General features: G+C 34.6%; 2 protein-coding genes across 5 annotated transcripts in view; both read right to left on the bottom strand.

Annotated features, from left to right (window-relative positions):
• The window catches only part of LOC128174163 (zinc finger protein GLI4-like), a 54,891-nt gene extending 35,373 nt beyond the window's left edge, over positions 1-19,518 (bottom strand). The window contains exons 1-2 of one of the 4 annotated variants that reach the window (XM_052839791.1): positions 18,177-19,518; positions 17,142-17,219 (exon numbers count right to left, since the gene is read on the bottom strand). The gene's annotated coding sequence lies outside the window, so the exon portion shown is untranslated. Of the gene's footprint in view, positions 1-9,676; positions 12,218-12,980; positions 13,638-17,141; positions 17,220-18,176 lie in introns of those variants that run through there. The other 3 variants (XM_052839785.1, XM_052839800.1, XM_052839797.1) reach the window with 3 other exon arrangements.
• Positions 19,519-24,315: 4,797 nt separating this feature from the next.
• Positions 24,316-26,888, bottom strand: LOC128158128 (G-protein coupled receptor 4-like). The gene has a single exon (XM_052820875.1). The coding sequence runs from the start codon at positions 26,159-26,161 to the stop codon at positions 25,202-25,204; it is 960 nt and encodes a 319-aa protein (XP_052676835.1). The 5' UTR covers positions 26,162-26,888; the 3' UTR covers positions 24,316-25,201.
• Between the last annotated feature and the right edge of the window lie 81 nt (positions 26,889-26,969).

Genomic DNA, 26,969 nt, shown 5'->3' with positions numbered 1-26,969 from the left:
ATCGCATAATTCTGTCAATTCCTCATAATACAATAAAAGCCAGGTGAATAACTGTTGTGGTACTTTTGTGTACTATCTCTGAGGTTCAACTATGTGAAAAAACATTGTTTTTACAATTTAAAGTTATATGCAGACATGTACAAGTCTATTTAAAACTTCGAAGATATACAACCAAGCCATGAAAATTTCAAAACTGCATACCTATAGCCAATATCTTTTACTTTTTGGAAATTTTTAAAACATTTTATTATCTTCGATTTTTGGGAACTCAAAGTATATTGGTAAATTCTGCACTCAAAGCACTTGGTCTCTGCAGAATTCTATAACATTTAGCATGTTCTCTCTGTATTAAATGCAGTGTAATACCCAAAAGTTATCTATGAAGCACTTATAGAGCCAATCTGCACCTAATGTTAGCACTGTCTGGAATCATTATTTAATCAAATGAAATCAATTTCAACAAAACTTAAATTTAGCTTACTCAATTTCCATCCTACACCCCCCCCCTTTTTCTTTATGAAACCAGATTGGCGAAATTAACATCTTATCTTTATCACCTAGAAAATACAAGTAATTCATTATAAACAAGAATAACATAAGTAATTTGCCTTTAACGTAAGTAACTTGCCTAATTGTCATTTATGTATAATCATATATTTGAAATGCAGTCAAACGACCTTGACACCCAAGTTCATCACATGACACAGCCTTGAGGTTTGACCCCTGCTGCTATTTAATCTCTCATTATGATTCTTTGTCATACATTTTAACAGTAAAAAATTAAACATCAAAGAAATTGACAAACTACAAAACTTTAAGGTCATGACATATCAGTCATTAATTCATAAAATGCTAATTACTAAAAAAAAAGTCATAACTCCTTTTGAGTTGTAGGGGTTTGCAGAACTTGAGGGCCGGGATTATCTGCGGAATTATTTAGATTATAGGCACAATTTTAAGAATATATAGGTAAAAAAGTATTTTGTTAGGTGTGCGTGCATGTACCTTATCACACTCATTTTAATACCAGCAACCCATTTTCCTCCAAGAAGAAACCCCTTTTGGATAAAAATAAAATATAAATACATGTATCACATATGTATCAGGAAATTCAATTCATGCCATGCAAAGTAGAGCATTGTTTAAGATTACATTGTGGCTTTGAAAAAGAATAAATGTCCATTTCTTTTGGGCCTGCACATATGCTGTGCCACCACACACCTGATGTTTAATGCTGCAATTAATTTTCTGAACAGAATCTGCGCATTAGATCACAGCAACATATAGCTCCAGACGCATCATATTCGAGACAAAGGAATTCTTTTTTTATGCAATGAATTATTAATTTTTCAATCCAACAAATCCTGAATAACAATGTGAACCTTTTCCTTAATTCAGACAGTATTATAGCAATTAAATTCTATTTTAAACTACTTGATCACTGCAGGGTTAAATGCAAAACAAGTTTGTCCAGACCTGAAATAATGTCTTGATTGACTAGCATGATTTTACAGAGTGCAAGCCTTTGTTTATCTTTTCTTTTGTTGTAGATTTGGCATTATCATAATCTAGGTTGGTTTGTGTAATACATTACTTTTCTTAATATTTCCCATTTTTTTTAATGAGCAGAGATCCAAGGTTAAGTAACATTTTTAAATAAATAAATGGAGTTTTCATGTTACAATGTCATAACTATGAATCATCTTTGTCTACATACAAATGATATACAGAGGAAAATAAGAAAATTGTATAGTTTGTTTCCATGACAACTCACAGTACATTTCCATTATTATGTCAAAGGTTTGACCTTACTGTTTAGAAATGACATAGAATTTGGTCCTTTAAAAAAGTCTATTTTCTGCAAAATAATAAAGTTAAAAGTTGATTTTAGGTATTCTAGAATATAATCCTTGGTTAATCCTTGATCATCAATTGATAATCTTCCAAAAAGTGCCAACAACTCAATCTATATATCCAGATTATTTTAGTATGTCAATGTGTCAAAAACTTGTGAAAATGGCTTTTAATTGGGTAAATATGCAAGTAAAACCTTTTCTGTTTTCACAAGTCTTTTTTGTGACTAAAAGGTTTCTAATAACAAAAAATTACCAAACATTATTTCTGCCAATTCGGTTTTTTGCAGTGTGCAAGTGATTAAGGGAATAAAAGAGAAAATTAGCTAGATCATCACAGTTGGAACTGTGTTTCAAATAGTTATAATTTCAAACTCTAAAAATAGTAAAACCTTTGATTGAAATTCAGAAATTCTTATCCATTCCAAACCTTAAAAAAAGAAGAAAGATTGCAGTACTTTCATCAAGTTCGATTAGGATTCTGACCTTCCTCTTTCCCCTCCCAAATTGTAAAACTTGTAACACTAGCAAGAACACTGATTAAAATTCAGACCCCAAGTTACACAAGTAATTACCAAGTAACCCGATGAGATAAACCTAGAACTGCTCTTCGCAAACAGATAACCCTTGTTTCCACCCATCTCAGGATGAAACAAAACATGTGGCTCTAAATCATCAACAAAAATCAAGTTCACATTTCCTTCTCATTAGTTATCGGGCAGGGAAATGCAGCAGATACTGAGAATTTTTTGTATTCTTGGAGCACAGGAACCAGAGAACTAGGTCAAAGCTGAACATTTATAAAATATATGTAATTCGTAACAAGGGTAGAAGCATTAGTTATGTTGTTGAAAAGTTAGATGATAATGAAATGTTCAAGTTTAGCGTCTACCTGTCATAACTATTTGACTTTATAAAGTTTCAATTCTCGTAAATATTTCTCGTTCCTGCATGACACATACAAAACTAATTGGTATTAACTATTCTCTTTTGAGAAGTGGACAGGCATAGCCTACATCCACTTCGTGGATGTAGGCTATGCCTGTCCACTTCTCAAAAGAGAATAGTATTAAACCCAAACCAAGATTTACCCGGTGTCATATAATATTTTGATACCGCGAAATATTGAACCCGGGTTCAATATATTATGCGATATTATGAACCCGGGTTCAAAATATCGCTGCGATATATTGAACCCCCCCATAAAATATTGAACCCCGGGTTCAAAATATTATGGTCGCGATATTTTGAAACCCTCTCGAATTTTCATTGCTCTTGGTGAGGGGGTTCAAAATATTATGGCCGCGATATATTGAACATCCTACTGTTTCCAATTTCCTTTGGAGAGGGGGTTCAAAATATTATGGCTGCGATATATTGAACCCCCTACCTATTTCCAATTCCCTTTGGGGAGGGGGTTCAAAATATTATGGCTGCGATATTTTGAACCCCCCTCCATTTTTTATTGCTATTGGAGAGGGGGTTCAAAATATTATGGCTGCGATATATTGAACCCCCTACTGTTTCCAATTTCCTTTGGAGAGGGGGTTGCGATATATTGAACCCCCTACCTATTTCCAATTTCCTTTGGAGAGGGGGTTCAAAATATTATGGCTGCGATATATTGAACCCCCTACTGTTTCCAATTTCCTTTGAAGAGGGGGTTCAAAATATTATGGCTGCGATATATTGAACCCCCTACTGTTTCCAATTTCCTTTGGAGAGGGGGTTCAAAATATTATGGCTGCGATATATTGAACCCCCTACTGTTTCCAATTTCCTTTGGAGAGGGGGTTCAAAATATTATGGCTGCGATATATTGAACCCCCTACTGTTTCCAATTTCCTTTGGAGAGGGGGTTCAAATTATTATGGCTGCGATATATTGAACCCCCTACCTATTTCCAATTCCTATTGGAGAGGGCGTTCAAAATATTATGGCCGCGATATATTGAACCCCCTACTGTTTCCAATTTCCATCGAAGAGGGGGTTCAAAATATTATGGCTGCGATATTTTGAACCCCTCTCCATTTTTTATTGCTATTGGAGAGGGGGTTCAAAATATTATGGCTGCGATATATTGAACCCCCTACTGTTTCCAATTTCCTTTGGAGAGGGGGTTGCGATATATTGAACCCCCTACCTATTTCCAATTTCCTTTGGAGAGGGGGTTCAAAATATTATGGCTGCGATATATTGAACCCCCTACTGTTTCCAATTTCCTTTGGAGAGGGGGTTCAAAATATTATGGCTGCGATATATTGAACCCCCTACCTATTTCCAATTCCCTTTGGGGAGGGGGTTCAAAATATTATGGCTGCGATATTTTGAACCCCCCTCCATTTTTTATTGCTATTGGAGAGGGGGTTCAAAATATTATGGCTGCGATATATTGAACCCCCTACTGTTTCCAATTTCCATCGGAGAGGGGGTTCAAAATAATATGGCCGTGATAATTTGAACCCCCCTCAATTTTTCATTGCTATTGGAGAAGGGGTTCAAATATTCCCTTTGAAGAGGGGGTTCAAAATATTATGGCTGCGATATATTGAACCCCCTACTAGTTCCAATTTCCTTTGGAGAGGGGGTTCAAAATATTATGGCTGCGATATATTGAACCCCCTACTGTTTCCAATTTCCTTTGGAGAGGGGGTTCAAAATATTATGGCTGCGATATATTGAACCCCCTACCTATTTCCAATTCCCTTTGGGGAGGGGGTTCAAAATATTATGGCTGCGATATTTTGAACCCCCCTCCATTTTATATTGCTATTGGAGAGGGGGTTCAAAATATTATGGCTGCGATATATTGAACCCCCTACTGTTTCCAATTTCCATCGGAGAGGGGGTTCAAAATAATATGGCCGTGATAATTTGAACCCCCCTCAATTTTTCATTGCTATTGGAGAAGGGGTTCAAATATTCCCTTTGAAGAGGGGGTTCAAAATATTATGGCTGCGATATATTGAACCCCCTACTAGTTCCAATTTCCTTTGGAGAGGGGGTTCAAAATATTATGGCTGCGATATATTGAACCCCCTAATGTTTCCAATTTCCTTTGGAGAGGGGGTTCAAAATATTATGGCTGCGATATATTGAACCCCCTACCTATTTCCAATTCCCTTTTGGGAGGGGGTTCAAAATATTATGGCTGCGATATTTTGAACCCCCCTCCATTTTTTATTGCTATTGGAGAGGGGGTTCAAAATATTATGGCTGCGATATATTGAACCCCCTACTGTTTCCAATTTCCTTTGGAGAGGGGGTTCAAAATATTATGGCCGTGATAATTTGAACCCCCCTCAATTTTTCATTGCTATTGGAGAAGGGGTTCAAATATTCCCTTTGAAGAGGGGGTTCAAAATATTATGGCTGCAATATATTGAACCCCCTACCTATTTCCAATTTCCATCGGAGAGGGGGTTCAAAATATTATGGCTGCGATATTTTGAACCCCCCTCCATTTTTTATTGCTATTGGAGAGGGGGTTCAAAATATTATGGCTGCAATATATTGAACCCCCTACTGTTTCCAATTTCCTTTGGAGAGGGGGTTCAAAATATTATGGCTGCGATATATATTGAACCCCCTACTGTTTCCAATTTCCTTTGGAGAGGGGGTTCAAAATATTATGGCTGCGATATACTGAACCCCCTACTGTTTCCAATTTCCTTTGGAGAGGGGGTTCAAAATATTATGGCTGCGATATATTGAACCCCCTACTGTTTCCAATTTCCTTTGGAGAGGGGGTTCAAAATATTATGGCTGCGATATATTGAACCCCCTACTGTTTCCAATTTCCTTTGGAGAGGGGGTTCAAAATATTATGGCTGCGATATACTGAACCCCCTACTGTTTCCAATTTCCTTTGTAGAGGGGGTTCAAAATATTATGGCTGCGATATATTGAACCCCCTACTGTTTCCAATTTCCTTTGGAGAGGGGGTTCAAAATATTATGGCCGCGATATATTGAACCCCCTACCTATTTCCAATTCCTATTGGAGAGGGCGTTCAAAATATTATGGCCGCGATATATTGAACCCCCTACCTATTTCCAATTTCCATCGGAGAGGGGGTTCAAAATATTATGGCTGCGATATTTTGAACCCCTCTCCATTTTTTATTGCTATTGGAGAAGGGGTTCAAAATATTATGGCTGCAATATATTGAACCCCCTACTGTTTCCAATTTCCTTTGGAGAGGGGGTTCAAAATATTATGGCTGCGATATATTGAACCCCCTACTGTTTCCAATTTCCTTTGGAGAGGGGGTTCAAAATATTATGGCTGCGATATATTGAACCCCCTACTGTTTCCAATTTCCTTTGGAGAGGGGGTTCAAAATATAAATTATGGCTGCGATATTTTGAACCCCCCTCCATTTTTTATTGCTATTGGAGAGGGGGTTCAAAATATTATGGCCGCGATTATATGAACCCCCTTAATTTTTCATTGCTATTGGAGAAGGGGTTCAAATATTCCCTTTGGAGAGGGGGTTCAAAATATTATGGCCGCGATATATATAGGAATTGGAAATAGGTAGGGGGTTCAATACATGTATATCGCAGCCATTACATTTTGAACCCCCTCTCCAAAATCAATGAAAAATAGAGGGGATTCAAAATATCGCGGCAAGAATATTTTGAACCCCTCTCCAAAAGCAATGAAAAATAGAGGGGGGTTCAAAATATCGCAACCATAATATTTTGAACCCCCTATCCAATGGGAATCGGAAACGGTAGGGGGTTCAAAATATCGCGGCCATAATATTTTGAACCCCCTCTCCAATGGGAATTGGAAAAAGGTAGGGGGTTCAAAATATCGCAGCCATAATATTTTGAACCCCTCTCCAATGGGAATTGAAAATAGGTAGGGGGTTCAATATATCGCAGCCATAATATTTTGAACCCCCTCTCCAAAAGCAATGAAAAATAGAGGGGGGTTCAAAATATCGCAGCCATAATATTTTGAACCCCCTCTCCAATGGGAATTGGAAAAATAGAGGGGGGTTCAAAATATTGTGGCCATAATATTTTGAACCCTCTCTCCAATAGCAATGAAAAAAAAAAGGGGGGTTCAAAATATCGCGGCCATAATATTTTGAACCCCCTTTCCAATGGGAATTGGAAAAAGGTAGGGGGTTCAATATATCGCAGCCATAATATTTTGAACCCCCTCTCCAATAGCAATGAAAAATAGAGGGAGGTTCAAAATATCGCGGCCATAATATTTTGAACCCCCTATCCAATGGGAATTGGAAAAAGGTAGGGGGTTCAATATATCGCAGCCATAATATTTTGAACCCCCTCCCCAATAGCAATGAAAAATAGAGGGGGGTTCGAAATATCGCGGCCATAATATTTTGAACCCCCTCTCCAATGGGAATTGGAAAAATAGAGGGGGGTTCAAAATATCGCGGCCATAATATTTTGAACCCTCTCTCCAATAGCAATGAAAAAAAAAAGGGGGGTTCAAAATATCGCGGCCATAATATTTTGAACCCCCTATCCAATGGGAATTGGAAAAAGGTAGGGGGTTCAATATATCGCAGCCATAATATTTTGAACCCCCTCTCCAATAGCAATGAAAAATAGAGGGGGGTTCGAAATATCGCGGCCATAATATTTTGAACCCCCTCTCCAATGGGAATTGGAAAAATAGAGGGGGTTTCAAAATATCGCGGCCATAATATTTTGAACCCCCTCTCCAATAGCAATGAAAAAAAAAAGGGGGGTTCAAAATATCGCGGCCATGATATTTTGAACCCCCTATCCAATGGGAATTGGAAAAAGGTAGGGGGTTCAAAATATCGCAGCCATAATATTTTGAACCCCCTCTCCAAAAGCAATGAAAAATAGAGGGGGGTTCAAAATATCGCGGCCATAAAATATTGAACCTGGGTTCAATATTTTATGGGGGGGTTCAATATATCGCAGCGATATTTTGAACCCGGGTTCAATATATCGCGGGGTTCAAAATATTATATGACACCGGTACATGTAATTGAAATGACTATGTTTAACACTGCTTGTTGCGTTTACAATCTTAGCTAGAAGACATGAAGACATTTCAATTATATAAATTATATATATGGTACTTCAGGCCTCAGAAAATTGCTGTGAATTTTCATGTTATTAACCAATCCATAAACAATATTATATGCATGTCCAAGAGATGTTTCCTCCATTTACATTTTGCCCCATTTATGCCCTCATCGTCAGATTTTACAGAAGGTTATTTTAATGAGTAACATCATACCACTATTATTTAACACAACTGTGTTAAGGAAATATTTTAGAAGTGTGATTATACAGGCAAAAGTAGCCTTCATTAAATCACAGTATACTGTATACAGGGTTATTTTCATCCATTTTTATTTTTGCCCTTTTTCATTTGCAAACGCTTTGGCCCCAATTCTTGAAATTGCCAGACACAGTCATGTTTAAAAGAGTGATTAAAAAACAGGGCCAAAATAAAACAGGGGCAAATACCAGTTCTTCCCTGTATACAGTATTTAATTACATTATACTTCTATTATTATATTCTCTTATATTTCCAAATATGTTTTGGCTTCAATAAGGCTTAAATGCTTTCGTGGATCCAGAAAATTTTCCAAGGGGATCCCAGCCATAATTTTGGTAATTTTATGATGTATTAATTAATTTAAAGAAATTTGAATTTTGCAAGGGGAGGGTGTCAGGAGAACCCCCCTGCCCCCAACCCACCACCCCAATACACACACAAGGGGAGGGTGTCAGGAGACCCCCCCCCCCCATACACACATGGACTGAGGCCTGCACAGGTTGAGCTTTGTGTGGTGACAGTGAGGTCTTAATACAGTGCACTGGTGCAGATGTCAGTTCAGAGTTATTCCAAGTGAAAAATCTCCTCTTTATGATAATACAAACTTTTGCTTGAGATGGGGTCTTTAATTTGGCTAATTTGTAAGCAACTTTCCATTGAATTCACAGCTGTTAAAGCCATCAAGGTGGTTGCAGTGCAACATAAGAATTTAGTTGATGTAAAATACACACATTATTTTTTTAAAATGCTGAGTTTTAACTTGTAATTTGTGCCAATATTCTATTCCATTTCAAATTGATGCTTTAGGCAAATTATCAGACTAGTTTTAAAATCTTAAAAGCATATAGAACAATCTGCTACCAACTTTAAAGTATTCCATCGGCCAATAGTAAGCTACAAAACAGCCTTGACATAGCAAAAGCCCTGACCTTGACCTTAAAGAGATCTACTGAGATGGCAATTAACAGATGATATGGGTTTGATTATAGACAGCTATAAAGAAACAACTTTCATATCTTATCAACATAAAGTGCAAGGTCATTGGATTTACTTACCCTAATGGTCAAATATCCCTCTCTTTTAATGATTAAATAAAACACAAACTAAAATTTTCTCTTAGGACATTTATGTTGCAATTTCTTTAATGATAAGGATGATTGATGTATTCAATGTATGCATTAAAGCAACTTGCATCCCAAACATTATATGAGAAAAAAGAAAATGATTGAGCAATGAAATCCCAGATTTTTAATATATCATTAAATTTAGATAAAATGACAGCAATTCAATTTTTATTCAATTAATGCACACATACAAAATATTAATGATAACCATACCCTTACAAAATCAATGTTGATCTCCATGACATTCATATAAGCGTTAGATTTGTGTTAGTCTGCCAATAAAAGTCTACCGCATTGCATATTGGTATAGTTTCATTTCCATACCATCAAATAAAAAATAGGATAACTGCTGTACATAATTCTTTTCATGAAAAGAAATAAAAATATTTAGATTACCATAAATTATGCATGTGTCTCATATGCTTTCTAAAATGTCCAATGCAATTTCAGATGACAAATTGTCTGCACTTTAGTCCCATGCATAGCAAGTTTCCAAACTGGAACAAATTCATAAAATTAATAAAAAAACAAAAAATAGTCCAGTATTTTCAGAATGTGTCCAGGTTCACAAAATTAAGACTGCACGTGCCTATATAATAATAAATTGTAAAGGTAACAGCCATGAAAAAATGTCAAAGGAATTTTCCAGATTACGCCTCTTATTCATTTAGTTTCTAACTACGTTTGACCAAATTCCATTCTTTTACAGGTTTTTCCAATACACAATACCATCTCCAGCTGGAGTTTGAACAATAAGCCCCCAAAGGATCAAAAGGTTTGCTTCTTACAGAAGGACAAAGACTTGTGAGACACAAATCGCCGGCTTTTGTCTTAGACAATAAGAAGATACCTCGAGCCACCACCAGAGCTGAACTATACCTCTCTTTGTTGTAGGGCAGATCTGAATGTTATCTAGATTTTTGAACAGTGTATACCACCTATCTAGACCTATCTGTACAATGTCTAAAAAGCCAACTACCCAGTAGGTAGAATAGACAGAAGCGGTTACAGATCATTCACTCTGAACAGGGAGGTTCTATACACACAAACACCTTGGAGCTGTAATTATGGCACACATTTACAACTCATGGAGAGCCCTTGAACATTATTGGATATAGATCATAATGCTCCAAATTTTCGAATGACATGATGGAAAGATGGACAAATGAAAGAGGCTTTCTCTTTTCATTCAATTTTGAATCAAGGGATGTGGAAAAAAAGGGGGCAGTGAGGGGAGGGCCGCTTATACCCTTAATTTTTTGGCAAATGTAAATACTACGAGGGCTGTTAAAAAAGAAGAGTGTTCATGTTTTTATTACCTTTTGTTTTTATAAAGAAGTTTAATTCATTCTATTTCCTGTGTAGTTCTAAAATATATTGATATACTCAGGAATGAGACTTTTTTCAGCTTTAGACTATATTTCATTTTAAGATTCCAAAAATCTGCTAATTAAGGGAGTATCCATAGACTTAAATTAACATCTATCACTCTCTCCATTATGACCTATGCTTTAAACTTTTCCATAGGAATAATCCTTATGTGTTTTATAATTATTTTTTGAAATTATATATCAATAACTAAACCTGTGGATCAGATCGATAAATGAAAAACTAAAAATGACCCACTGAAACTCTACAAATAGTCATATCGCTGCAAAGTATCAAAAACAGAAATTTTATTACGACAATTTAAAAAAAAAAATTTTAACCAGCAACTTTTCACTAACAATGGATGGGGAATATAAACATGAATAAAATGCACCACATGCCTCTTATTGTCACAAAATTCAAAATTAATACAGGTAAGTTCATAAGGTCCAGGTATGTCAGGTGTACCTTTAATCATAATTAATCATGGCGCATTTCAAAACAAAGTCCTTTCAATTTCACATCAAAAATTTGGATCAATGACCATCATACTTTACATTATAATTCTAATCAACTTCCTCCAATAAAGACGTTCACAATATAAACATGCATGATATGAATTTAATTTGTAAAGGAGACAAGATGATATTTCAATCTGGGCTAATCAGTGCATTGTTTTCTGCTCAGGGGGGAAATATTGCTAGAAGTAACAGAAGTTCAACTTCTAACCAGATCGAGTGCCGCCATGCAAATCTGCTCTGCATGCACCATATCTCTAACTGACCGGCTACTTCTGGGAATGGCATTCCCAAAACAGCTGTCATTCCGATGCCTCATAAAACAGTTAGCGGAGAAATTTGACCTTATCACCAAGATCACAAGAAAATCCATTCATCATACAACCCCCCTAAAAAAACATGTTTCCTTCCCCCATGTCTTTCTTCGACCTTTCTCATGTGGTCCACACTTCCTGTGCAGTTCAAGATGTTGATGCTTATATATGCAGTTCTGGTGCTAATCATTTCGATCAGAAGGGGCCTGTAATATTGGTATTCAAAAATTAATTTTTAACAAAATCTGAGCTTAACCGGTAAAACCTAAAAATCTTAAAAAAGTTGGATTTCTATTGGAAAAATTCCTGATTAGCCTCTTATGATATAATAAAAAATATCCTGCTAATTGATTAAACAAATTCTGTATTTTTATTGCTCTTATTTTGGGCAAATATATAAAATTATTTTGAATCTGCCAGAACTTCCGCTGTTCCTTTATGACAATTAAGGCATTATGTTTAAGGTTTAGTTGGGAGGATCGAGACAAAAAGGCTGTTTTTTCTGAGTGATGTGAAATAATAAAACCTGATTTAAAGGAAACTGTAGAGTTTGATGGATTGGAGGCCTAGCATGGATGTAACCTGTATTTAAATTGAAATTTTCAGAACATGGCAAATTCATAATGACTTCCCTTTACTTGCCTATTACAAAGAAGTAATGTATGTCAGATGTATTCATCGAAAATTTACATTAATTTTAACAATTTGATTCACTGATATGACCAAACATCGGATTTAAAGGGTCTCATTATATATGGATACATACTTGTATACACACTCTCTCTCTCTCTTTCTCTCTCTCTCTGATTATAAAGCACTAACTTAGAAAAATAAATAGACAGTGAACATTATTTGTATTCTTCATGCTAAATTATTTACAACTTAGTGGAAAGAGGTGAAAAACAAAACACAATCACATATTAAATGTCCAAAAACAATTTTACAAGTTTATTATTATAAACTTATTTTAAAAAAAACCCATATTTGCTGGTTTTGGCAGTTCTTGAAAAAAATTAATATTATTATCCATAATTCATGAATACCATTTATATTACATAACATTAATAACCTAAAATTATAGACATGATATTATCCCCGATCATTATCTCTATAGCATCCTTACCATATTGCTGATGTTAATATAAGCAGATATTCTCTTATTTTCATTGCAAGAAATTAACAGCTATCTCACCACCTAATGATGTGAAATAATCAAGACGAATTGAATGATTTGCTACTCTTAACACCCCAGCAATGATCTGCCTGGATTGTCTTGTCTGTAACTGATCTAATTGGTGCCCAATTGGCCGATGTTTGTTGATGCTATGTCTCCGAATCTTGGATCGGAATTGCTAAATCTTGATTGTTGAGACAAGCACTTTCCTTTCTTATTAAACAGTGTCTTCCCTCCCAAACATTCATTTGCATCATCTTAATAGATATATGACAGGTTATGCTGAAAATAATGCCTTCCAGTAGACCAAACAATTCTATACTTACATATTGCAGATGACATGTTCTGCAAAGACAACACAGTTGCAGAAATCTTTGATAGATGCCTCCTGATTCCGATTGTAAATAATGGTATCAAAAAACAAAAAAAACTTAGGAATCTATTCCAGTTTCACTGCAGAGAGAAAAAATTCTGGGGTCAGACATTTAATTCCCGTTCACAACAGACACACGTGGTTTTTAACACCATACAGACAATCAAAATGTAGATCAGAGCAAGTCACACACTACGGCAGTCATTCACAGAAAAATAAATCCCCCACACTCCTGCCAACTCCTGTAGACTAGCTCCTCTTGCACCATCTGCCTCTGGGATCCCCCTTCTGCATGTGTACATAAACACTATCTATGTAAAGCTCTGTAGCGGTAGCAGTATAGAGGGAACCATCCCACCTTTTTTTCCTAGCTGTGTTGCCTCAGGGCTGTATGGTGTGTTTCATTATACCTGGTATAACACCAACACTTCACGGATTCACTCAAGCATATTCGCACTCCACAATGCATTCAAACTCATTTTTGAATAGACAAACCACAGCACACACATACACAAAAAAAAAGAGCCCCCTGTAAATGGGTCTTGCTTAAATAGGAATCTCTATGCAGGAAAATACCTGAGTTGAACGTTAACATTTTTCTTGTGAATGGAAGCAATTTACAGTCACTATCTTGGGTTTCTGCTTACATGATTTGAAATTTGATCCAAGTCAACCCTGTCTACTATCAAACCATTATTCGCTGCTCCAGATCTGAATTTTGACGATCATATAAATAATCTTTTTTGTAAGCCTTTTTGGAGAATCCGAGACTGGTCAACTCGGTGTGAATTTTATGATTTAGAGGGAAAAATAAAAATGACAAATTCATGAAGACTATCACCTTTCATATCCAACCTCAAAAAGATTTTTGATAAGAATTTTATTTCGAAAAAAGAGGTCGTCTTCGTAACATGCAATTATGACAAAACTTTGTAACATTTGCTGCACACAGTTGATAAACAACTTGAACTTGAAACTTTATGCCAAAAAATTGAAAAAAGAAAAAAACAAGAAAGAGTGGATCATATGCACTTCAACACAATTCATTTCTATCTGATCACGCAGAGTCTGTAAGATAACTCAATTTACCATCATGTAGACCTAGTAAACTTTTTCCCTGTAAAACATAATTCAATCAAGTTCAAGGGTACAAGCTATCAATTTATCAGATATGATTTGAAGGTACAGCTTGTTTTCTAGCCCCTTGCAACAACCTTAAAATAAAAATTAACACTTGCAAAAATATGTGTATAAAAAACTTTATATGACTCCATATTCATTTACTGTAGAAGCAGAAATTGTTGTGATCTATATAGAATTTTGTAGATTCAAATTCAAATTCTGATGAGAATGATGTTTAATATCAATATTTACCAGTAATCCAAAATCTGCTTTAATAATATACCGGTACATTCTACTCTCCAAATTCCTTTGAAATGAAGATAAGTGTTAATTGTCAAAAATATGGACACAACAAGATATATATAACTTCATAATATAAAAACTGAAATTGACTCGTATAATCTGGTTTACCATACATTAAATTTTACAATATATATACAATATCCATCAAATGGTTTAACTTAAAACGAATATCGATTAGTGTTTTATAAACTTGTAAGCAAAACACTATAACTGCATGGAATCAACAGATTTCTAAAAATGTTTTTTTCTTGAAAGGTGATGAATATAGTGTTTTATAAAATTGTTAGAGAAAGTTATAATAAACACTGGTTTCAATTGCTGAGTCCTTAGGTAAAATTCATAAAGTTCTAGCTATTCTAAAAATGAAATGACAAATAATTTACTAAATAATGGAGATGATGATTTAATTGATCAAATACTTATTTCCAGTTCACTGGTTAGAACATGATAAGGTTACATTGCATTTATTTCATTTGAAAGAATTTCAGGTATGCTTTAAACTACAGATAAATTATCTTCTGGGACACAAAGGGTTCTTTGCCAAATGCCAAAATGTTTCCAAAACTTTTATTTATGGTTATTTTTTCAGTTGCCAGCCAGTGTTAAGTCATGTGGCAATCTGTTCAACTAAGTTGGAGAGAGAGAGAGAGAGAGAGAGAGAGAGAGAGAGAGAGAGAGAGAGAGAGAGGAAAAGTATTTGAAAATAAAATTTAACTAAAAATGATTGTTTAAAAATCTAATTTATATCTTTCAACACATATGCTGTATTAGTATTTGAAATGGAAAACAAAACCAAAGATATTTTTCGTAAATTTGGTTTGTAAAGTACATTAAATGCACATTTCTAGTTTTTTACAACAGGTGAGCACTTTCTCTCTTCAAATCCAACGTGCTAAGAATGATGAGCCTCGGCCTATGCCTGTCCAGTGGATGGTCATTACTTCATTTATGGTCATAACTGTCGCCTAAATCATTTAGCTGTCCCAGATCGTCCACCTGTCACTCTAGAGATATGTAGAAAAAAGTAACACAGCGCAACTGAGACCAAATCATTGCTGTGACATGACAAACCACACAGATGTCCTGCCCTGCCATGTTTGCACCATTAACTACTAGCTCACCAATATACTTGCATGGATATTATTCATAAGAATCAGACTAAATCAAATCTGCACTCAAAAAGCACATTTTAAAGATGTACTCTAAATATAGACATGACCATCAGACAGGGCAAAATGACCTTGACCTATTTCAACATTAAAACTTGCAATTAAGCACGTGCTGTTCTGATAAAAAAAATTGAGATGTTTACCTATATATTATCATCTATTTCTTATAGGGTGCTCAATATCTGGCAAAGTATAATGAATACAAAATGGGGAGATCAATAATGACTTTTAAATTTTCTCTCCTCTTCTGGCAAAGAAGTCTCGATTAGGCCACCAATAATCAAATCTTTTGGGCCTACAAGATTAAGACGATTTCTTGTGAGGGATACAAGCCATGCAAACACTTGTCAATGAGTCGAAATTCAATGAACCCACAAAACCATTTTTCAACTGTTTGCTAAAAGTACTGTCGGCAAACAAAAGGTATCCATTGCTTTACATGGTAACAAAGGGATAACCAATTGACACAGTTCTATAATGTCCTTATTATTCCTCGTAATTTTACCTGAACGGATATTGTTTGAAGTTTGTCTGTTTCATTCCCCGATTCAAAACTATGTGGTGGTTTTCAATTTATATCCGGTCTTTAGAATTTTATTCTGATGTCACTCTGTAAAGGTACAGATCCTTTTTTGGGGGGGCCAGAGCAAATACAATTTACATAAACTTTACAAAGTTCAAAAAAGCAAGTTCATAATTTTGAGGACTAGATTACATATATGTATACTTAATTGTTAATAGATTATTGTGGAATTTTTTGGTTCCATGTCATAGTTATGACAACCACAAAACTAAACTCACAAAACTGAGCTTTCAATATCAAAGTTACAGCTATGATATAGTGACCATCTCAAAGGGTCCAGTTTGAATAAAGATCAGAATTTTTTATAGAGGACTTTGCTTTAACCTTAATCTCTGACCTATGAATTAGATCATTGCACATCCTTTACCCCCTAGGCACTAGTCTATGGGTGAATTTGTGGCTAACTGTTGGTAAGGACATGGAGATGATACGTACATGTACAAGACTTTGACACAGGGGTCTGGAATGACCTTCATCTTGAGCATAGAAACTTGGTTTAAAGTCACTGCACACCCTTTATCAACAAGCACTATGAGCCAAATAGGAATAAGTTGAGAAAAATATGGTCCTGACAAGGATTTTTCGACACAGGTCTGTGGTTCAAGGTCATTTCTCACCCTTTAAACTAACACTGTGGGTGGATTATAAACCAGATTGGACCAAGGGGAGAGAAGATTTGCTCCAGACAAGTGACAGCATACAAACAAACAGACAGGCAGATGGATGGACAGACTCTTTTATATACATCTCGGAGCAGTATAAGTTGTCCACTAGAGTCAGGTTATTACAGTGAATTGAAGAATCTGGGGTCAATTCATTTTATTTTTTCAAGAACATAATGAAACAACATACCCGGTAACTTACTAGGTAAAACAAATGATAATGTACATGTAATATGCTTTGTAATTCAAGCATGCTAAAAGTTTGCACTGCTTACTTGCATGGAATACCAGCTAGCATCTATGATGATCATTGCAGTTTCATCATCCGTAAAGCATATTAACCTTGTACATATCTGAAAAACAAAAGTTTCGTTTGAAAATAGAACAAAATTCATTATAATTAATAGCACAAAGCGTCAAGTCTTAGAATACATGTGCTGTTGCTTTTGTTCTGACGTTGCTTGTCACTTCTGTCAGACCAGATTCATAGCAAAGCAAGTCTAGATTAATTAAGAGCAATTATATTAAGCTTCATATGAAAGGGACATAGTTGATACATGGACATGAAATAATACAATGTATTCAGTTTACTACAAGTCTCTTGTTTTTTCCCCTACACTCGAAATAAAGGCAGCCATTTTCCTATGGCTTTTAAAGTCAGTGTAACTTTGGTTTAAGCAAAGCCCTGGGTGTTCCTTAAAATACAACTACATTAAAACCCCATTCAGAACACACACATTTAATCTGACAAGACAGCAAGTCAAATCACAATTCGTCAATACATTTACAAAAATATTTTAAAAAACGCTTTACAAACATTGAACCGCAAAACTTCACACCCTTAATTGAAGCTAGCCATTATTTTCTAGCAGATAGCCTGTAATTGCTAGGTGTTCTCAAAAGAACCACCACAATTCATTCATTCTAATCATTTTTTCCTATTAAAGACCTGAGAATCTCAGATTTTCTCTTTTTGTGTCACATAATAAGTTTTCTATATTTATTTTTCATTCTATCTGGCGGGCATTTAAATCTCTACAGAGTTCAACAAAACAGATGATTTCCTATTGCAGAGTCACAAATGAAAGAAAACTTAATTCTCGAAAATCCTTAAAATTCATCAATTGAAATAATTTTCTACCAAAATGCTTTTTATCCTAATCCTAGTTTTAAGCAGTTTTAGTAAATTTACCCATTTCATGCATTTTATTTTTGTAAAGATTTTAATCCTCAAAGCTGGAGAGGAAGTTTCTACTCTCAGGGTGTATGGTCCACTAATATGCCCTAAATTAGTAATAAATTGGCTGTACCTCAGTGAGTGGTCCTAGGCCACTACTGCCCCAGCCAAAGTCCTTTGTGAAGGCTCAGCCACTTTGTTGAGGGTCAACGGATTTGGTCACTATGACAAATTGAAAGGATAATCCCCTCCAATCCGACATGTGGGTGTTCCCTAGAATGTTTTACATTGTCATCATTCTCTTTGTGGTGCTTTTATTTGAACATTTTCACCTTACTTGTTAAAGATGTGTTTTACTTTTTTATCCCTATGTCAACTTGAATTGGATCTTGACCTTTTATTGGAAGGTTATAAAACTGCACAGACTTGGATCCACATTTTTAGGATTTTTGTCTAATAGTACCAGTAACTATACAAAATCATTATCTCTAAGTTTTGATATTCATACCCTGCATTTTTTAAAATAAAATATATATCATATTCTAATATGTCATCAAGTTGCTACAAGGACCTTTACAAGTTGATATAGTATTGCTATGCAATTAGGCCAACTGGGTATACATGTAATCAAGTAAATGTTCGAGACATGAGCCTGTCCTAGACCTATATATATGTCCAGTAACTGATGATGTGGAGGACCTAAATATGCTTTTAGGACCTGGGTCAAATATCTATGGAAGACCTAGGTTGTAAATGTTAACAAGCTATTAAGTACTGGAAAATGTTGCAAATCTGATGACCAAAAACAGCAGAGAATAATATGCCAATTAGAAAGCCATATTGCAGAACCAAAAAAAGCCCAACAAAAACCTGTAAAAAATTGTGTTATGTACAAACACCTCCAAAATTAGACTAAAGCTAGATGAACAGACAAAGTAAGATCCAATTATCACAACTAAATGATCTTTTCACAAGACTTACATCACTTTACAAAGACCTCGCGGGCTGATTCATTCCCATGTCAGTCATGGTATTGAATAAACGGAAATTATCCTTAACCAACATCTGAGCCTTGTTGCTCTAAGTACTAAGTTCAACCCGGTCCCACCCCATTTTTTATCAGTTCATCAAATTTCATGTAGCTATTAGCTTTATATTCCTATAAACATACCACATAAAAACTCTTCATAGCCCAGATTTATGTTTATTTGCTATTTTTCTCTCATAAAATATTTAAAACCCGGAATTTATATGCAATCTTAAAAGAAATCTTCCACAGCTCACAATGTATGTGTTTTTTCCGGCGTAATTAGATAATTCATGGTAAACACACTTTAATGAAGAGTTATCTACTTCACCTTTTTCTAATGCATGTGCATTAGATTTATAATCAATATCTACATAATCATTTTCAATTGCCATAATGTAGCTTGTACATTTCTCTAAACTATGTTAAATAACTCTTTGACTATATAAATTAAAACATGCATACATATGTGACCAACATCATAAAACAATATACATTTATATACGTTACTTTGATCTTTGCCTCCAAACATAAAATAAAGATGAATTAAAATAAGAAATGTTTTCAGTTCTTATTTCTTTGTATCTTTCTTACAAAAAATTCCAGATCATTCACCATAAAAAAACCAACAAGAAAATCCATTCCATTATACATGTAAGGTCTGATTCCAGTCATGTTTTCCTTCATCAGCGTAAAAAAAAAAACCTGTGTTGACAAAAAGAAGTTGTGTGTGGGATATTCTCCAACAAATTGCCTGTGGTTTTTACAAAGAAATTGACCAAATAAAAAACGAATCTTGCACGAAGGTATAACATAAGTACAAGGTATTTGAAAGGAAAGCAGGTCGCGAAAATGAGTTTTTATGATGGGTTTGGATTTCTGACATCCTTTGTCTGTGTTCGAGGGGAGACACTAACATGCTTGAACATTGTATGACTCACAGTCTTTGACACACTAGAAGTACATGGATAGCTACCTTAAACTCTCAAATGTATCAACAAGTCAAAAAGGCCACTAGAAATATGATTATAAGGCCACTAGAAATAATTTTATAAGGCCACATCAATATAACTTCTTGTTCATCGGAACCTGCATGCTCATATTTAAATTAAACTATACAAATAATATACCGGTAATTATTAATTTCCCGCAACCAGGAAATTCTGCTCTCTTTTCTGTTCTATTTCTGCTCTATTTTTCGTATTTTATTTCATAAACCAGAAACTAGTAGAAAATATATAACTGTCCGCACAAATTTATCTATCTAATGCTTAAAAACTTGCCTACAAAAAAATTAATTTTGCTATTTAATCGCTTGCCGCTCGTACTATTTTTCATTTGATGTCTGACGAACAAGAAATTATATTGGTGTGGCCTAACTTTCATATACTGAAAAGGGTATGGTCTGAAAAAAAAAAATGAAATGCAATGATGTGATAGGACTTGTTGACTGATTGAAATTAAATCATGAAATTTCAACGTTACAAACAAACAATCTCTCTCTCTCTCTCTCTCTCTCTCTCTCTCTCTCTCTCTCATTTATCATGAACCCCTGGCAGTGGTTAAATGAATAGTTACTATTGATTGAAGCCGTCTGAAAATGAAAATATAGAACTGAAGCATATCAAAGACAGAATAAAGATCAAAATTTAAAAGTTGACATACCAGGTACCCCAATTTGATCATCAGATTATTATATACATGTATATATGCACTCTTATATGCATAAAATGTAAAAACTTTTTTTAAAAATCTCATATAATATATCTTCATAAAAAAATTGAATATCCTGTGACATTTCACAGTTTGGAACATTTTCTTCTCCTCAATATGCTACTAGCACCACTGCTTCCAGTCAAGCCATTAACTCGACATTAATCATTTCCCCCCTGACAACTTATCATAGAAGCATTAGAAAGCATAATTCTCATACTGCGACCCTCAACCCCCTCTCTTTGTGGCTGAAAACAGATTTACATATTCAATTACCAGAATTTCTGCTGTTACCATATCACTGCTGGAATTTTCACATTTTTTGCATGGTTTTTGAAAATGAAAAAACTCAAGAGAAACCTAATACCGGTATCTATAAAGAATGTCTGTTCTATGTATTTGCAACATAATATGTTTGCATGAGCCTAGCTCTTATATAAGTTGCCTTGACTTCAAAGATCTAAGTTTGCATTTTGATAGTACTTTTTTTTTTGCTACAAGTGTCTACCTCCTAACTTATTTTCTTTTTGTTACATATACCATTTTTAACTTTGTAGATTTGCATGCTTTTAGTTTTAAAATGTTGTAAATTAATTATTAAGTATGCACAATGTACCTGTTTAGATTTCCTGTTGTTAGAGTTGTAGCATCATCTTTTAAAACTAATTTTCATGGATAAACCCTTCCTTCTATAAATGCTAAGTAAAAATGTTGAAAAATGTCTTGATTTTATAATAATTTTACCACATAACATAATATGTATAATACATATGTATGTTATTAAAAATGAGCATCAAACATTTGCTTTACCAAATTGACATGCCATTTGGCTTGATCTTTTTCCAGACATCATTGCATCCCAAAACATAAATGTGTTACCGTTTGCACAGCAACCAAAGTTTAGTTCAGCCAAAGACCATGTCAGCATGTAACTCTCCGAGACTCGCAAGTGGAATTTTTTTTTTTAAACCATCGCATTCACGATATCAGATATCGAGGCAAGGGTTAACCTACATATTAACTTCTCGTTTTCATCTCTTTGGGAGAAAAAAAGATAAGACATGAGTTTACTTCAAATTACCCAGTATTGTTGCAGAATAAAGGGGTAAAAAAGAAAGAAACAGAGTTTGTCTATGTGTCTGGTTTCTGTTACAGAAAGGAAATCCTCAAGAACATCTGGTGGGGGGCTGGTGTTTAAAATTAACGGCAATTACATCTATGGAATGTTTCACAAATTTGTTCTTCCTCATAGGAATATAATATATTTTCCGGAACCACAATGTATTCTTTCAGGATGTTTAAAAAGCAAGGCAATATTATTTAGAAAAAAAATCCAGAAAGGAAATTTCACTCAAAAAAATGTACAGTAATATTTGTAATGTTTCAAAATGTAATTTTTGATAGGCTAATTAAAAAGTTGTTATAAGCTACCGTTGATTATTTTTATGATTTTTATTATTCATATAGTGGTATAAATACATGATGCATAACCTTAGGATATCATGATTAGGGTAACCTTCAAGTACAATGAAAATTCACATTTGGAAAAAATAGAATATATGTTAACTTGCATCGAATTTATCCTCATTTTTTTACTGGTGTTGAAAGTTGTATGTAATAAAATTCCTTATGTTTCAAAGCAAGTGAATTTGAATGTTAACTAAATAAGTATCAAAATCTTACCCCATTTATCATTTTGTTTACATACACCTTTAGGCCTAGTTGTACCTACTTATTTTTTTTAAAATCTTGAATAGCAACCTGAAACAAACAATTTTTTTTAACAACTCCAAAATTTTCAGAAAAAAGGGCTTTTCAATATTTGTTTTCTCCTGCATTCATCTCTTTAAATAAGAAAAGGTTTTCCAGGAGGATCCAAATGCTCTCAAGTCTCGTACATGTATGTATTTCGGGGGTGGGGGTGGCGTCCCTTAAATTTAGATCCGCGCAAGATATTTATATATACTTACGGCAAATGCATGCAAAAAAATCATAGGCTAGACGAGTTTTCAGAAATACCGGGTCAATCAAAAACAAAAATGTTGAAATCTTGCCTTCTCCTGTGTATCAATACAAATTGTGTCACATGAACATGATGGCACTGCCGCTCAGTCCACATTTTGGTATCGGAGAGCCCACAGCTGCCCGCGGTTTCACGTGAAGAAAGATAACTCTAACAAGAAAACATAGACGAGGCTCATGAACCACACTGCTCGCCAGTGAAACATTTTTGCAGATGATACGTTCAACTCGTTGTAATCACAACGCCTAATTACTCCAGCAACGCCTAATTACTCCAGCAGAATCAATTTCCTTTCAAAGTTGGAAATATTCTAAGTAAATAAAATAATTACAATCTGGATATACAAAAAAAAAAAAAAAAAAAAAAAAAAAAAAAAAAAAAAAAACGGCAAACAAACCAAACTGCATCATGGGAATGTTTAGAAAAGGGAGGCGTCTTTTATCGTCCCCGAATGACTAGCTTTATTCAGCCCGCATGTTTCGTTGTGCATCGATTGTAGACAAAGAAAACCTCAGAAATATTAGTGAACAAAATGTACAAAGGTTTATTTTTTGATTTGCCAAAACATTATAATATAGTTAAATTTAATTAAGTGATGTCAGTCACAATACAATCATAGCCGCCTGGGGCAAATAATATGAGGCGAAATAAAGCGAAACCTTTTGTGGCGTTTGCTTTAATTTTTTTTTAATTTTGTACATCCTTTTTTCCATAAAAATATGGCTTAATATTGACCATGGAAACTATTGATATGTCTTTTATTATATACATACTTAGCATAACCATCGTTTAGAAGTGGCCACAAAATTTGATGTAAAATCAGACTAAGCAGCTTTAAATCACCAAAGACAGTGTTTTATTGTTTATATTCACATCTTTCTTAAGCAAAAATGATTGAAGTTTTAGACCTATAACTATTGTTTATGTACAGATCAGATAACGTTAAATAAAAGAAATAACCAATTATTTTGATATGGAAGTTTGAGTCGGCTATCATGATTATTTCGTGCAATCCGTGATTTCTCTTAGGTTGCTGAAGGCTTCGGTCGATCGATTAACTGGTTAGAACAGGATCTTGTAGTTTTCAGTCCTGTCATGAATCATAATCGGTTTTCATAAGGAATAGAGGAGAACATACTCGGGAGATGTAAATATACCGTACCTCAAAAGAAAGCATTGCCCATTGTTTAAAACAACTATATAACTCCTTCATAATGGTCTATTGAATATATTAAAATGGTTTAAACTTGTACAGTAATATCTATCAAAGCATAGCAGTTATTTATAGAAAATCCTTTTCTATGTTCATCCATCTATAATACTAGATTTTTATGTATTTCGATCGTTGCATTTTTTGAACGTCCTTCATTAAACCAGAGCCTTTCTTTAAAAATTGACATTTTTGGAACAATGGCTTAAACATTGATTAATATAATCATCCTCTCTCTCTCTCTCTCTCTCTCTCTCTCTCTCTCTCTCTCTCTCTCTCTCTCTCTCTCTCTCTCTCTCTGCTGTACATGTACACTGTTAAAATAAGAATTAACTAAAGAACGTACAGGTGTACGATTAGAAAATGTAATTTATGATTGATTTCTCACCTTGACATACAGTAGAGAGCATTGCACTAGACAGGAAATGTCATTTATTGATACATGTACACTTACAGGGGATAGGGGACAGAGTACGTTCACATATGAAATTTTAAAAATTTGTATTAATCAAGGACAAAATACATGTACTATCATGGTTTTATAACAAATTACAGCTCAGAGAGGGATTTTTTACTGTCAAGAAAGTTTACACGTGTCACTATACTACACGTAGCTGAGGCCAATCTTCTATACAAAAAAAATTAAACGAACGAAAAAAGAAGTTTTGAAAGATAGGTACGAAGTGCGTTTACATATGAAGTAAAGAAAAGCTGATTCAAAAATCATATAATTTTCCTTAATAAGATTTAATCTTTAATTTTTATTATTTGTTATTTAACCCTATTTGATACTTTGTCAAAATCTATAGATAAATATGTACTTAAACATAGGATAAAACATTTTTCTATTCCCTAATAAAGAGCTCCATCTAATAGTTTTTTACAATACAAGATAGATGTATATACAAATTATTGTAAATCTTATTTTCTGTAAGATAACCATAAATTATGTAAATAACTTGTTCAAGAAATATTCCCGTCAAATACACTGTATGCATGTAAATCTACAGAATGCCATATTGTCAATATTTTTTATGTCTAGATTATTTTAATTTTTGTCCGTTCGAATTTTTTTCTTTGGCCATAGTACAGCAGAAAATGATACAGCGTTCAATATAAAGTTCCTGAGTTCAAGCACGTCTCCTAGTAACTACGCTTTGAATCGTCAGTTTCATATTTTTTTTTTTACATAATGCTGACGTTTCGCTCGGCGTCTGGCCGACGAACATTAGTACAAAACACACAATCTTTGATCCCATTTCGGATTTTAGAATTTAATGCACAGTAGATCAGCGTGTCCAGAAAATTTTGCGACCACATGACATAAGTGAAAATGACATGGGTTTCAACACCCAGCTTAACGTTAGGGTCAACAATAGGAATTATCCCTGACGGAAGAAAAAGGAAAATAAATGACGTCACCATGATGATGATGGTCAATATTAATTGTCGTTCGTTGCGCAGTTTCTTTTTCCTCTGATTATCAAGTTGGTTTGCATTTTCGACTCTTCGTCTGCTTCGTAAAACGGTCCTTATGATTCCAACATAGGAAAACAACAGGGCCGAGAGGCTAGTTATCAGTGCAAAGCAGACGACAAAGATTCCAAATCCGCCAGTGAATGGGTAACACCAAGGCGCGTGGTTTGAGAGAGAGAACTCTCCCCATAGTTCAGTTGCAGGCATTGACATGATACATAATGGTATGATCCAAATGATACCCAGACAAAGAGCAACGTTCCGAGTTCTTGAAAAAAATCCTATTCCGAGCGTGGAGTGGGACACTTTCAGGTATGCGCTAATAGAAATAAGAGTAATGTTACACATTTGTACACCGATAAGAGAAAATACGACAAACCCTGTAATCCTACAAAACATGTCCTTTCTTCCGGATGAATGAAACGAGTTCGCCAGCGAAACGGACATAGCGATGATGCTGGCTGCAAGGTTTACAATCATTAGATGAAGAGTAAAGAGAACGGATGTCTCTCGCGCAAGCTTTAGCCTGACTATGACTCCAACGCTGATCGTATTCACAGAGACTCCTGCAACCAATATTAAAGTGGAGAGAGCAACATGGATGACAAATAGAGAATGTGACATCTTGTATTCTCCATCATTTCCCGATATATTTCTAAGTGAAGACATTTCTTGTCCTCAACCAAAAGAAAAATTAAAACGGATTGTGGAAAACGAAAGACTATAGTAAATTGATATTGTAAAAAAAAATCCAGCTGTTACTGGTTAGATATTGCAGTTTAAGAGAATGGTTCGGTAACTGAAACTTGAAAAATCATTTATAATGGAAAGAAGTTAATTTGTTTCGATGTTATTTGGTTTCCCGGATATCCATAATCCCAGCTTTAGCCTTTGTCAACAATAAAGGAACAGATGACGACAAAGACCAAAAATAACCATGCAGCATCAAACATGTTAATAAGACCTGAAAACGGCTAGTATTAATTAGACTCTCGATAATGCAATTAACCACAAATAAATCATACAGCAAATTAAATGGTGAAAAGACCTACTATTAGAAAAGGATTAAAGAGGAATCACTAGGTACATCTGGAGCCAACAACTGTTACTGACCCATTTTCATCTGTTTTCAGCAGTTTCTAAATTTCATGCGAATCCATCTTGTGATTGATTAATGAAGGTTAGATTTATTCTATAATGAAGGTCTAAACAAACTTTGGGATGAACCAGCCATATGAAGACAGTTAAGGCGAAAAGGAGTTGTTGATTTTAATCTGCAGTTTGCATGTGAAGGATCTTGTACACCTGTCCAATATATCAATTGTTAACAACTTCGTATGGGAGTCATCGACAGCATACAAATATGATTCAAGTGTCAGTGTCGCATTTTTGGAGTGCTTTTTCAAAATTAAAAGATATGTATATATCATATTTATATTTTTCAGTGTATTTGTCTGTGATAACGCTACGAATCAAA

This window comes from Crassostrea angulata, chromosome 1 (genome assembly GCF_025612915.1).
Source record: "Crassostrea angulata isolate pt1a10 chromosome 1, ASM2561291v2, whole genome shotgun sequence".
NCBI classification, from domain to species: domain Eukaryota; kingdom Metazoa; phylum Mollusca; class Bivalvia; order Ostreida; family Ostreidae; genus Magallana; species Magallana angulata.
Note: the sequence above shows the minus strand (reverse complement) of the source record. Positions and strands in the feature narration are given on the sequence as shown.

Coding starts and splice junctions, on each gene's coding strand:
- LOC128158128 (XM_052820875.1), bottom strand. CDS start 26,161: ATGTCTTCACTTAGAAATATATCGGGAAATGATGGAGAATACAAGATG.